The 12,585-nt window shown below is 37.7% G+C and overlaps 1 protein-coding gene across 2 annotated transcripts in view; it reads right to left on the bottom strand.

Moving 5' to 3' along the window:
- The window catches only part of LOC106882826 (serine/threonine-protein kinase SMG1), a 182,020-nt gene that overhangs the window by 84,266 nt on the left and 85,169 nt on the right, over positions 1–12,585 (bottom strand). For both annotated transcript variants that reach the window (XM_089355110.1, XM_089355109.1), the window contains 4 exons: positions 9,616–9,755; positions 6,773–6,982; positions 5,824–5,983; positions 1,218–1,347 (listed from right to left, as the gene is read on the bottom strand). In XM_089355110.1, coding sequence (XP_089211236.1) covers positions 1,218–1,347; positions 5,824–5,983; positions 6,773–6,982; positions 9,616–9,755 — 640 coding nt within the window. The remainder of the gene's footprint in view (positions 1–1,217; positions 1,348–5,823; positions 5,984–6,772; positions 6,983–9,615; positions 9,756–12,585) is intronic.

Raw genomic sequence — 12,585 nt, 5'->3', positions numbered from 1 at the left:
ATTGTTATTTAAATGTATATTTGAACCCAAATCTCGTTAGCACATTTGTTAAAACACCTGATTTCACTTTACAAACAGTTGAGTTATTGTCTCTGACATTATTTGGCGTGATATTTGAACTCAGTGAATTTTGGAAGATTTTTTTCCACATTTTTTGTGGCGTTGATTTTTTTCAACTTTGAAGATGGAGAGGAGTTTCATGCTATCAAGCAGTGATTCCGAATTTGAAGGTTTTTCAACAGAAGATATGGAGATATCGAAGAAAAGAATGAATGAGCTACAAAAGCACGTAGTGAACGATAATGAATCGGATATTTCTGTATTCGAAACTGAAAGCAGCGACGGCGACAGCGAGGATGATTTTACACCAGAAAAAGATTTTTAAAATATTTTTATTAACAATTTTTCTGAGGAAACAGGGTCTACCCATAGTCTTTCTCAGGAAGCGAAACCTTTAGACTTCTTTTTCATGCTTGTTTGAAATGATTACTGCGGAAACAAACCGTTACGAAGAATGTAAACAAACCGGAAAAAAAGGATAGCTTGCGGTTTCCTGCAACTGTAAATGAAATACAGGCATTTTTTGCCATAAATATTATTATGGGTATTAGACAGTTACCCAGAATAACAAATTACTGGAGCGATCAGGAACCTTTTGGCGATGAATATATTTCCAGTATTATGAACGAGTACGATTTGTGAAGCTGAACCAATATTTACATGTGAGAGACACTAGCATTACCCTCCCCCAGTACGTGGAGAACTTTGAGACAAAAATTATGCAATAGAATTGATTAAGAACCCTTTCTTTGATTATGTTCCAAATATCACATTAATATGTTGATAAATAAAAAAAGTTACAGGTGTTTAATGAGACTAGTCTAAATTCAAGATTATTTTAGAATTTAATTGAAACTCATGAGGGGTGTATTTTGGTCAGAAATATAGTAACGAAAGGGTTAAAACAATGATAATGATGAATTACATAAACTTTATATAAAAGTACTTGACACCTAAATGTTGTACACCACACCCCTCTCTACTATGATGTAATATTCAGAGATTAACATTGAGACAATTGACACTTCTCAGTAACAATGTTTTCTTAATATTCTAGTAATAATAAACTATTTTTAACCAATGAGTGCCAACTGTATCCAGCCCTTTTAGAAATTACACTGCTATTTGCCGTGTGTGTGTGTGTGTGGGTTTGTTACCTGAGCGTTTATCATTTCCAGGTTGCATGTGGTTCTGTAAGTTTAACAGTCTCATCACTTGTAAATAGGTGCTAACATCTTGGTCAGCTTCGTCAAGGACTAATTTCTCACTCAGAGCAACCAATGCCATCTAGAAGGAAACAAAATAATATACATAAATTCATATATTCACATGTACCGAGGTATTAGGCATACATTGGTGTGTGTGCATATATCTAATATATAAATCCCATTCTGTCTGCCTTTTGTGTGCTTATAACTCGAGTATTGTTCATCCAATCACGCTGAAATTTTAAACATGGATACATGTAATCTAAAAAGGTTTTCAAAATGAGAATCGCTATTTTTGTAATGTTTGCCTGTCCATCGGATGATTAAAACTTCCATTTTTATTTTTATTTGAAACTACAGTTATGTATCTCCTTGTTCTTACCACTACGTCAGTGAAAATTGAAATAAAATACTTAAAGCAACAGTCGTAAAAAAATAAGCAGTGTTGTTCAATTTTTGAAATAAAATTGATTTGCAAAGAACATGCCTCATATTATTTTATACCACATTGTTTTATTTCATCCCCGAGCTTCAACTCTTTTTGTGTCAGTTTTTGAGAGAAGAGAGACTTCCCTAAGCATTTTGAGCCTTTACTGAGTAGCAGTTTCTGTTTGCCTGTCCATCAGGTGATTAAAACTACCATTTATATTTTCATTCAAAACTAATGTTACTTATCCCATAGTTCTTACCACTATGCCAGTGAAAATCGAAGTAAGATACATAAAGCAACAGTCATCAAATGCAAAAGTCAAAGAACTGTTTATTGCTTAAATATCACTTGCAACATTCATTTTGGAGATAAAACAGCGTTCAGTCTGACATATAGGTGTCAACAAGAGGTATGTACTATGGAAGAGTACATTGTACTTATCCTAATGTGAAAGTGTTTGAGTGCAAAAAGTTTAAGGTTAATTATGATGTATGATTCCACTGGAAGCTGTATATATTGTGGGCTGAACAGCTTTCCTTCAATTTATTGGCCTCATGACAATTTTGAAAAGGTTCACTGTGTTAAGATTCACAATCCATCAATTTTCCTTATTTAGAAGAAACAGTCAACAGTTTTAATGTCTCAGGAATCTTTAATGCCCTAACCAAAAGTAACGACCCCATACAATCATCAAACATCTCTACAACTTAACACTGTCCAAGTTAACCCTCTTCACTTATACAAACCGTCCAATGGATGGGGGTGTGAATAGCATTTGCTAGTGTGTGTGTGTGTGTGTGTGTATATATATATATATAATAACAACAATAATTCTAGGATGGAATTTATAAATATTTAATACATTGCTATGCACGTTTCCACAAATCCTTGGGATGAGTACAGTACAGTCCATAGTAGCCGTGGGCATCCGTTTGATCATCATCATTGATTTATTTCATCAAGTAATGCTGCATTAGTGGATGAATCAGAGAGGGATGTTTATCCCTTCATTCTAGCAAGAAGGGATAAACATCCCTCTGTGATTCATCCACAGATGCAGTATTACCTGATGAAATGAATCAATGATGATGATTGACTGGATTCCAACAGATACTACGGACTATACTGTAATCATTCCAAGGATACCGACTTAGATGTTAAAGACATGTGATTTGTGGAAACGCATGTAGCGATGTATTAAATATTTATAAATTCCATCCTAGAATTATTATTATTACGAGGTCTATTGCCATAGTAATGAAGCTCAAGTACACATAGTAAAGCTGCTTGGCACAGATTGACTTTGAACTCTGCTGTGCATGCATACTAAGTTTTAATGTTCTAGCTTACGTCTGCTGTATACAGCAGTACTTGGAAGGAAGGTGTGTAGTGTGTGATCCTTGCATTGACCACGTTAGAGAAAGTTGTCATGGCAATACTTGCTCAGAGACCTACGCAAAGTTGCAGAAAGTCTATGGAGAGGAGAGTATGGGCTGCACACAAGTGTACGAGTGGTTCAGATGTTTCCAAGATGGCTGAAAAGGCGGCGAGCTGGCAGAATCGTTTGCATGCAGAGCGAAATGCTTAGCAGTATTTCGTCTGCCATTACGTTCTTGAGTTCAAATTCCGTCGAGGTCGACTTTGCCTTTCATCCTTTCGGGGGTTGATAAATCAAGTACCAGTTACGCACTGGGGTTGATGTAATCGACTTAATTCCTTTGTCTGTCCTTGTTTGTCCCTTCTATGTTTAGCCCCTTGTGGGCAATAAATAAATAAGATGGCTGCAAAATGTTGATATTGATGAATGTTCTGGGAGACCCGCAACCATCAGAACTGAGAAAAACCGCAAATGTGCATGCAGCTGTGAGGGGAAATCGTAAAATCACCATCCTCAAGTTATTAGAAGCTGTGCATATTAGTTACGGTTCAGTTCAGTTCATTATCACTGAAGATTTGGATATGAGATGCATGTCTGCTAAGTTTGTGCCAAAACTGCTTTCAGCAGACTAAAAAGACATTTGGCTTTCAGTTGCACAAGATCTTGATTCTGTCCAGAATGATGAAAACTTTTTGGAAACTTTGCATAGGCCTCTGAGTAGGTATCACCAGGCTTTTCGCAAAATTTGATGCAGATCTGCTGCTCAATTTTCTCTGTCATGATCAATGCGGCGATCACCTTCCTGCCAAGCATTGCTGTAAAGAGCGGGAGTGAACTAGAACATTAAAACTTAGTGCGCATGCACAGCAGAGTCAAAGTCAATTTGTGCCAAGTGGCTTCACTATGAATGCTTTAGCTACGTTACTATGGCAATAGTCCAGATACTTATTGATCAGTCCATGTATATTTATCCTACATTATTTAGTATAACCATGATGCAAGCCTGAAAAACTGACTCACTAGTCAGTATCTTTAGATGGTAGTTGGCATAATGAAATAGGAGTTTTGTTTCCATACCATTAATGTTACCATAAATGAATTTAAAAGACATATATACATATATTGTAAGTTACCTGGGTGAACTTGCTGGTGTTACGTAAAAAGCACCCAGTGCACTGTAAAAGTGGTTGGCATTATGAAGGGCATCCAAACACAGAAACCATGCCAAATCAGACAATCAAACTTGGCACAGACTTCTGACTTGCCAGCTTCTATCAAACCACCCAATCCATGCCAGCATGGAAAACAGACATTAAATGATGATGATGATGAGATGATGATTGAGATATATGACAAACTAAGAGATAAACTTAATTAAGAAATTTTTGCATGCATCATTTAGTACACACACACATATATATATGAAAGTTGGCTGAAATGTACATAGGCTGAGCAAGATACTCTCATGGAATCCCATTGGTAAAGAAGCTTTCATCCTGTAAGTCAAAAACATCATCAACAGCAAATATTATGCCACCATCATTGCGATACTAGTTCCCAGCCAAGTGTCTTTTCATGCTTGGGTAAAGATGATAGTCAGATGAGCCAAATCAAGAGAATAGGGAGGGTGATCAACCAGTTCAAAGGTAAAGTCATGCACTGCAGTCATTGAAATCTAGGACTTGTGTACTGAAATATAGTCCAAGTGAAACAAGATCCCTTTTGTTAGTTTTTCTGGGCATTTGGCCTTGACAGCCTTTTGTAATTGCCTCAGCAAGCTGGCATAATACTCTCTACTGATGGTGTGACTTTTTTGAAGATAGTCAATAAACATAATGCCTTTGCATCCCAAAAACTGATGCCATTACCTTCCCTGCAGATGAAATGACTTTAGCCTTCATTGGAGTAGGTGAGGAGGGCTTGTTTCCACTGCATGGATGATTGTCTCTTTGTCCCTGGCTCAAAGTGTTGAACCCAACACTCATCTTGGATTAAGAAATGCTCAAAGAAACCAGCTGGATCTGCCTTGTGCATTTTTGATCAAGTGTCAGATGTGGAACACACTGAGCAGAAACCTTCAAGCTAAATTCATTTGCAGAATGCTCTCAACTCTCTCACAGAATATGCTAATAGCATTAGCTATTTCACTTTTAGTCAATTGCATGTCAACCATAACTATGTGGTGAACATGATCAATGTTTTCCTCAGTGGTGACAGTTGCAGGACATCCAGACCGTTAGTCATTTTCAAGACTCTCCTCCTAAAGCTGCCTACTTTTGCACTGTTGATAAAGCTGGATATCAGCATGAATGTTCTTTCTCTGCAGGTACTTGATAACACCACAATGTCAATTTTTTTCCATTTTCAAGAGTAGTAGCTACTAGTTGCTTTTGAAGTCTTCTTTGAACAGTTAGATGTTAGCTTACATGGAAAGAAACAATGTAATTATTAATACAAAGGACTGAAATTAATGCATGCATGATTTCACAGCTCTACCATCACTCCTCTGTAGTCAGCCTATGAACTTTTCAGCCATCTTCAAATATACACACACGTTCATTTACATCTGCTCTTTCATAGATATAAAAACAGTCTAAAAAGAGACCACCATACATACCACTCTAAAACGAGACTTGCTTACATACCTCTCTAAACAAATACTACCTTATACACCAGTCCAAACTGAGACTTGTTAATGTAGCAGCAGTCTGAACAGGAAGCATTTTACAGACACCATCAACTCTTACCTTCCCTCGTTTATCTTCCAGTTGCTTCTTTAGTGCAGCAATAATGTCCAGTTCTGCAATATATTCACTGGGTACAAATGTAGGCCACTGCAAAGATTGGACAACCAAAATGTTTTCCAGGAAGTGTTCACACTGGTCAAGACATTTGGACATTTCACTCCTATGAAAGATATTTTTAAAATTAAGGTAAGATTTTTAAAAAGACAACAATAATGCAACGTTATAGTCAGAAACCATAGAATCTGTCATAATATTAAATAAAAATGAAGGACATCAAAATAAAAGTTTTACTAGAGCTAAATTGTTAATATGAAAAGAATGTCTCTAAATCTCTGACTGTTTGACAGATCTTTGAGCTTCCAAAATTTCCTTTTCCAAACTGGCTTGTGTCTCTGTATCCATTGCTAACCACTAACTTATGTGGACTTGTACATTCCTCACTGGAAAAGGATTTTGAATTTACAAGCATCAATCTATCCCTGTTTCTGGTGAGAATATAGTCAATCTGGCTTGAGTGCCTACCAGATTGATAAGAGATAAGATGGCTGGCTGGTTTCCTGAAGTTAGTGTTGCAGATCACTAAGTCATTTGCATCACAGAATTCCAGGCACTTTGTTCCCTCCTCATTTCTATTGCCAAAGTTGAAACTTCTATACACACCACAAAATCCATTGGAATGTTGTCCAACATGACTTTTGAAGGCATCAGGTACAATAATAAGATCACTGTCCTTCATTGTTGAGGTAGTCTGGGGAAGGAACACTTAGAAACAGTCCTTCTGTTCATCTGCTAGTCTAGTATGTGGAGCATATGCAGAGATGTCACTGTTACATTATACAAGACCATTCTTAACTTGATAATTTTAATTGTAATAATAAAAACAGAATGTTTGACTTTCTGTTCTTTACAAAAAAATGGAAAAAACCTGAAACATTTGTAAATAACTTACTTGAGAGAGCTAGATTTGTTCTGCTCTTGTAACAAAGTAACCACACGAACAAACTGCTTGTGGGCATGTTCCAAGCTGTGTTTGGGACTCCACAACAATCCCATTGGCTGCTGGTTGCTAAGTATTGATTCACTTAATGACATTCCCGGAATTAACTCCATGCTACTTCTAACTCCTTCATAGTCACCGTTCTCAAAACAGCCAAGACTCCTGTGAACATGAAAATAATTATATAACAGTGTTTGTGTGTATATATGCAAGAGTCTTTTGTCTTTTACATGTTTCAGTTATTAGACTGTGGTCACGTTGGGGCTCTACCTTGAAGAATTTTATTTGAATGAATCAACCCCAGTACTTATTCTATTGGTCTCTTATCGAACTGCTAAGTTATGGGAATGTAAACACACCAACAGTGGTTGCTGAGTGGGGGACAAACACAGACACAAAGTTACACTCCATTCAAATTTTTCAAGGGCCAGAGCCTACTGGTGTGTATGGATTTTTGCATATGTGAGTGACTCTGAAAAGCAAAGGCTGCTTTAGTATCAGTAGAAAAATTAGAGAAAAGTGACAGCATGTCTGTGGGCCAGAGACTGGAGTGTGTTTGTGAATCACTTCATACCAATCAATGATATGGCCTCTCTTTGGATGTGGTCCAAGAAGTCTGTGAGTGCAACACCAACACTGTCTCAGATGCAAGATCCCTCTATTGAGGGTTAGTAGTTGTTAGAGTCTGAAGTGTTTTTGAGATTGTATCTGCAACACTGAAGATGATATTTAAAGCTTCCATGAGGGTTCTAGTTGTATAGTGTTCATGTTTAACAAGAGCAAGATGCAATATACAATATGTGTAATGATGTGCAGTGATTGAATTTTTTGCAGATGAATGTAACAAGATTGGAATGATACCACTAGAGGATGTTTTCAAAGTGTCTGTTCATTAAGTCAATGTGAATTTAGCATAAGTTTGATGTGGATGAGTAACAATACACCAATCAAATTTCTTGATGGTTAGAGCCCACTGGCATGTGATATAGGAGGGTAGATGTTCAGTAGATCTGGTTTTATAGCAGCTGTTCTGGAAGTCAGGTGATCATTAAGGAGGAAGGGAGATTCACAGTGTTAGAGAAGGTTGTTGATTCAAAAATATTGATTAATATAAAGAAGGCATCTTCAATGGAACAGACGTACTTACAGCATACAAAAGACACAAAAGAGCTTTCGTGCTGAAGGGAAAAACTACATGAAACTAATTTAACTAAAGTTTGAAATCCTTATATGCCTGTTAGATATCTTGTTATATTCTGTTTCATCAGTAGTTGAGTGATTAATTGTGCGAGCAACATATCCTGCCATATCTAGCTTTAAAGAAAAAAGGGGGGAAAAAAAAAAAAAAAAAAAAAAAAAAAAAAAAACACTCGCTCTAACAACATGTAATATTCAAAACTGTGTTTGTATGTATATGTCCATGCAAATGTTTACATTCTGTGCTTCACAGAATGCAAAATTCACAAACATTGGGTTACAAATGGTGAAATTTGTTTGTTTCTCTTTCAATAAATCATCTGATAATTCTGCAGTTTTGAAGGAGTGTGGGATATAAAAACAACCACCCTTATTTGTAAAACAGGAAAAGGTTAGCAACAAGAAGGGCATCTAGCCTCAATGTATTTACCTAACCTATGCTAGCTTGAGAAAATTGTTGTTAAAACAATGAAATGAATGCATTGTTTGACAAATTCCATACCACCTGTATAGCAGGGGGAAATGAATGTAAAGTATACACATACACAAAAATAATAATAGAAAAAAAGGTAAATAGCAATGATGTGAAATGATAGTAATTATCATCATCACATTATGTTCATTTTCCATATTGGCAGAGACTGGATGGTTTGACAGGTTAGGAGGTGTTAGAGGACTACATCATTCCCTAATGTCTACTTTGGCATGGTTTCTATGGTTGGATGCCATTCCTAATGCCAATCTTTTATTTTTCATAGCACCAGCACTAATGAGGTTGCCATGTAAAAATATCACACATAATTAATGACTGGGGACATATTCTAAATTGGCCAATGAGACATAAGTAAAATTACAGAAACCTAATCATATTGTACATTGAGCCATTGAAGGGCAGCATCTACATAGTTGCATAAACTGCTAGAATTAACACAAATCTCCCTTAAATCACAACTGCTGGTTTTGTTAAATGGAAGAACACACTGGCTTATATATATATATACTTTTAAAGATAACCTAGTGAAGTTGGAAGACCTTTGATCACAGGTTTGTTCAATCAAGGATAACATAGGACAAAACATGAAGAACAACCGAAGCATAACATTTTGGTAAGAAGTTTGCTCTTCAACCACATGGTTCCGGTTCAGTTCTACTATATAGCACCTTGGGCAAGTGTCATCTATTAGAGCCCTGGACCAATCAAAATTTTGTGAGTGGAGTCATTAGATTGGAAGCTGTGTGCAAACATATCATGGTGTATGTGTGCACGCATGCACACATGTATGAGTGTGTCTTTGTGTCTGTACCCAACTGCTTGATAACTGGAGTTGGCTTGTTTATGTTCCCCATAACTTAGCAGTTACCAGAATTAATAAAGTAAATACTGGGGTCAGCTTATTTGACCAAACCCTTCAAGGTGGCATCCTAGCATGGCCACAGTCCAATGACTGAAACAAGTAAAAGATAAACAGATATAACACTGACCAGTAAATCATCAGTAACATTAAAGAAAGAAATGACTGGTAGATCATAAGTAACAAATAAATGACCAATAAATCACAAATAACAGTCAAGAAATGATCAACTGCTATATTACTTACTTAATGTAGTTTATGTCAACAGCACTGGAGAAAGCCTTATTTAGTGAGCCTAAACTAGTATCAGCTCGATATTCTTGCATTGTATCCTGCCACTCAAGTGCACTCTCCCAGTCACTGAGTCGCATGTAGCAATCAGTTACCTGACAAACAAGAAAAATACATTTTAATGATATTTTAATGCAATGTTTCAATATATTTGTATAAATATAACCATATAAATGGATATATAGTTGCACATGAAAATTGAAGACATGTATGTTTGAAAATCAGACACACACGTATATACAATGGGCTTCTTTCAGATTCCATCTATCAAATCTACTCACAAGGCTTTGGTCAGCCCGAGAGTATAGTATACTAGCTTTTAAGCAATTGACCTTGAATAGGAAGATCTGCAAACAGATCTCTGACTTGTTTTGGAGAGTTTGTTGCAATTGCTTCCTCCAAAGTCATATCTGAATGACTAATATGTTGTTGCAAAAAAATCATGTAAAAAAAATTGCCGAAAACAATCGCAGTAATGAAGACATAGGAATCCAAAATTTCAGGATTGTAAGTCTGGATTTGGCCCAGAATGTTTTTAATTTACTCACGGAGTTAGCCTTTAGATTATAAAAATTGTTATCATACAAAAAGATTTGTTGCACAGAATCACGTAAAAAAATCATCGCAAACAATGACACTAATGAAAACTTTGGAATCCAAAATTTCAGGATTTTGTGTCTGGATATGGCCCAGAATGTTTTTAATTTACACAGGGAGTCAACCTGATTCCAAAATGGTATATATTGGGCTAGGGCCTCTAGGAGTGAAGTTGAAAAAGTGTGACACACTGACATTCACATTTATTATATTATATTATATTAAGGCAGTAAGCTGGCAGAATCATTAGCACACCCTGCAAAATGCATAGTGGTATTTTGTCAGTCTTTACGTTCTGAGTTCAAATTATGAGGTTGACTTTGCCTTTCAATATTTCAGGGTTGACAAATCAGTTGTGTACGGGGTGGGGGGCGTTGGTGTCTAATCGAGCCCCCCACCCGCGCCAATTTCAGGCCTTGTGCCTAGAGTTGAAAAGATTATATCATTATATTATATTAAGGTGGCAAGCTGGCAGAATTGTTAGCACGCTGGGTGAAATGCTCAGCAATATTTCATCTACCATTAGGATTTGAGTTTGAATTCCGCCAAGGATGACTTTGCCTTTCATCCTTTCGAAGTCAATAAAATTAGTACCAGTTACATACTGGGGTTGATGCAATCGACTTAATCCCTTCCCCCAAAATCTGAGGCCTTGTGTTTCCAGTAGAAAGGATTTATTGAAGTTGGAAAAATGTGACACACTGACATACAAATTTATTATATCAGATATGTTTAATTTTGGGGAAACTTTATTACAATTAATGTATATTTTATATATATATATATATATATATATATATATATATATCAGAACTAGAGGAGAAGTTTCAGGTGTGGAAGCAAGGTCTAGAATTGAAGGGCCTTAGAGTCAACCTAGCTAAAACCAAAATCCTAATAAGTAGGAAGGTAGATAAAACACAAACCCCTTCAGGTAGATGGCCCTGCTCAGTATGTAGAAAAGGAGTAGGTAGTAACTCTATAAGATGTACCCGGTGCAAGCTATGGACACATAAGAGGTGCAGCAACATCAAAGGCAGGTTAACTAGCAAGTTAGTTTTTGTTTGTGGCAGATGTTCAGGTGCAATAAAGACTGCAAACAAACAGGAAACAACTTCTATCTCATTCCAGGGTGAAAAACTAGAGGTAGTCGATAGCTTCCGCTATCTGGGCGACCAAGTTAGTAGTGGGGGTGGGTGCGCTGAAAGTGTAGCTGCTAGAATAAGAATAGCCTGGGCAAAGTTTAGAGAGCTCTTACCCCTGCTGGCGACAAAGGGACTCTCACTCAGAGTAAAAGGCAGACTGTATGACGCATGCGTACGAACAACCATGCTACATGGCAGTGAAACATGGGCTGTAACTGCTGAGGACATACGTAAGCTCGCAAGGAATGAAGCCAGTATGCTCCGTTGGATGTGTAATGTCAATGTGAATACCCGTCAGAGTGTAAGTATCTTGAGAGAAAAGCTGAACATTAGAAGCATCAGTTGTGGCGTGCAAGAGAGACGATTGCGCTGGTATGGACATGTGGTGAGAATGGAGGAGGATAGCTGCGTGAAAAAGTGCCACACCCTAACAGTTGAGGGAACCCGTGGAAGAGGTAGGCCCAGGAAGACCTGGGCTGAGGTGGTGAGGCAAGACCTTCGTACATTGGGCCTCACCGAGGCGATGACTACGGACCGAGACCTTTGGAAATGGGCTGTGCGTGAGAAGACCCGGCAAGCCAAGTAAGATTGTTGCCAGTGCCCCTGGACTGGTTCTTGTGCGGGTGGCACATGAGATGCACCATTTTGAGCGTGGCCGTTGCCAGTACCGCCTGACTGGCTCCTGTAGGATTTTCGAGCGAGATCGTTGCCAGTGCCCCTGGACTGGCTTGTGCGGGTGGCACATAAAAGACACCATTCCGAGCGTGGCCGTTTTCGTGCGGGTGACACGTAAAAGCACCCACTACACTCTCTGAGTGGTTGGCGTTAGGAAGGGCATCCAGCTGTAGAAACTCTGCCAAATCAGACTGGAGCCTGGTGTTGCCATCCGGTTTCACCAGTCCTCAGTCAAATCGTCCAACCCATGCTAGCATGGAAAGCGGACGTTAAACGATGATGATGATGATGATGATATGTGTGTGTATGTGTGTGTGTGTGTGTGAGCGTGTGTGTATATGTACTAAAGAAGGCAAGAAATAAAACAAAAATGATACTGTTCAGTATGTTGGCGAGAGGAACTTGTCAAATAGACAAGGTCAAACAAAGTCGTACATCATCTCCCACATACCCACTCTTTCTCTCTTTTATTATTACTCCAACTGCCACCATCAACACTACTACTTTTAAT

This window comes from Octopus bimaculoides, chromosome 7, assembly GCF_046866305.1.
Source record: "Octopus bimaculoides isolate indiv1 chromosome 7, ASM4686630v1, whole genome shotgun sequence".
Classification (NCBI taxonomy): domain Eukaryota; kingdom Metazoa; phylum Mollusca; class Cephalopoda; order Octopoda; family Octopodidae; genus Octopus; species Octopus bimaculoides.
The sequence above is the reverse complement of the archived record's forward strand: the minus strand, read 5'-3'. Positions and strand labels throughout refer to the sequence as shown.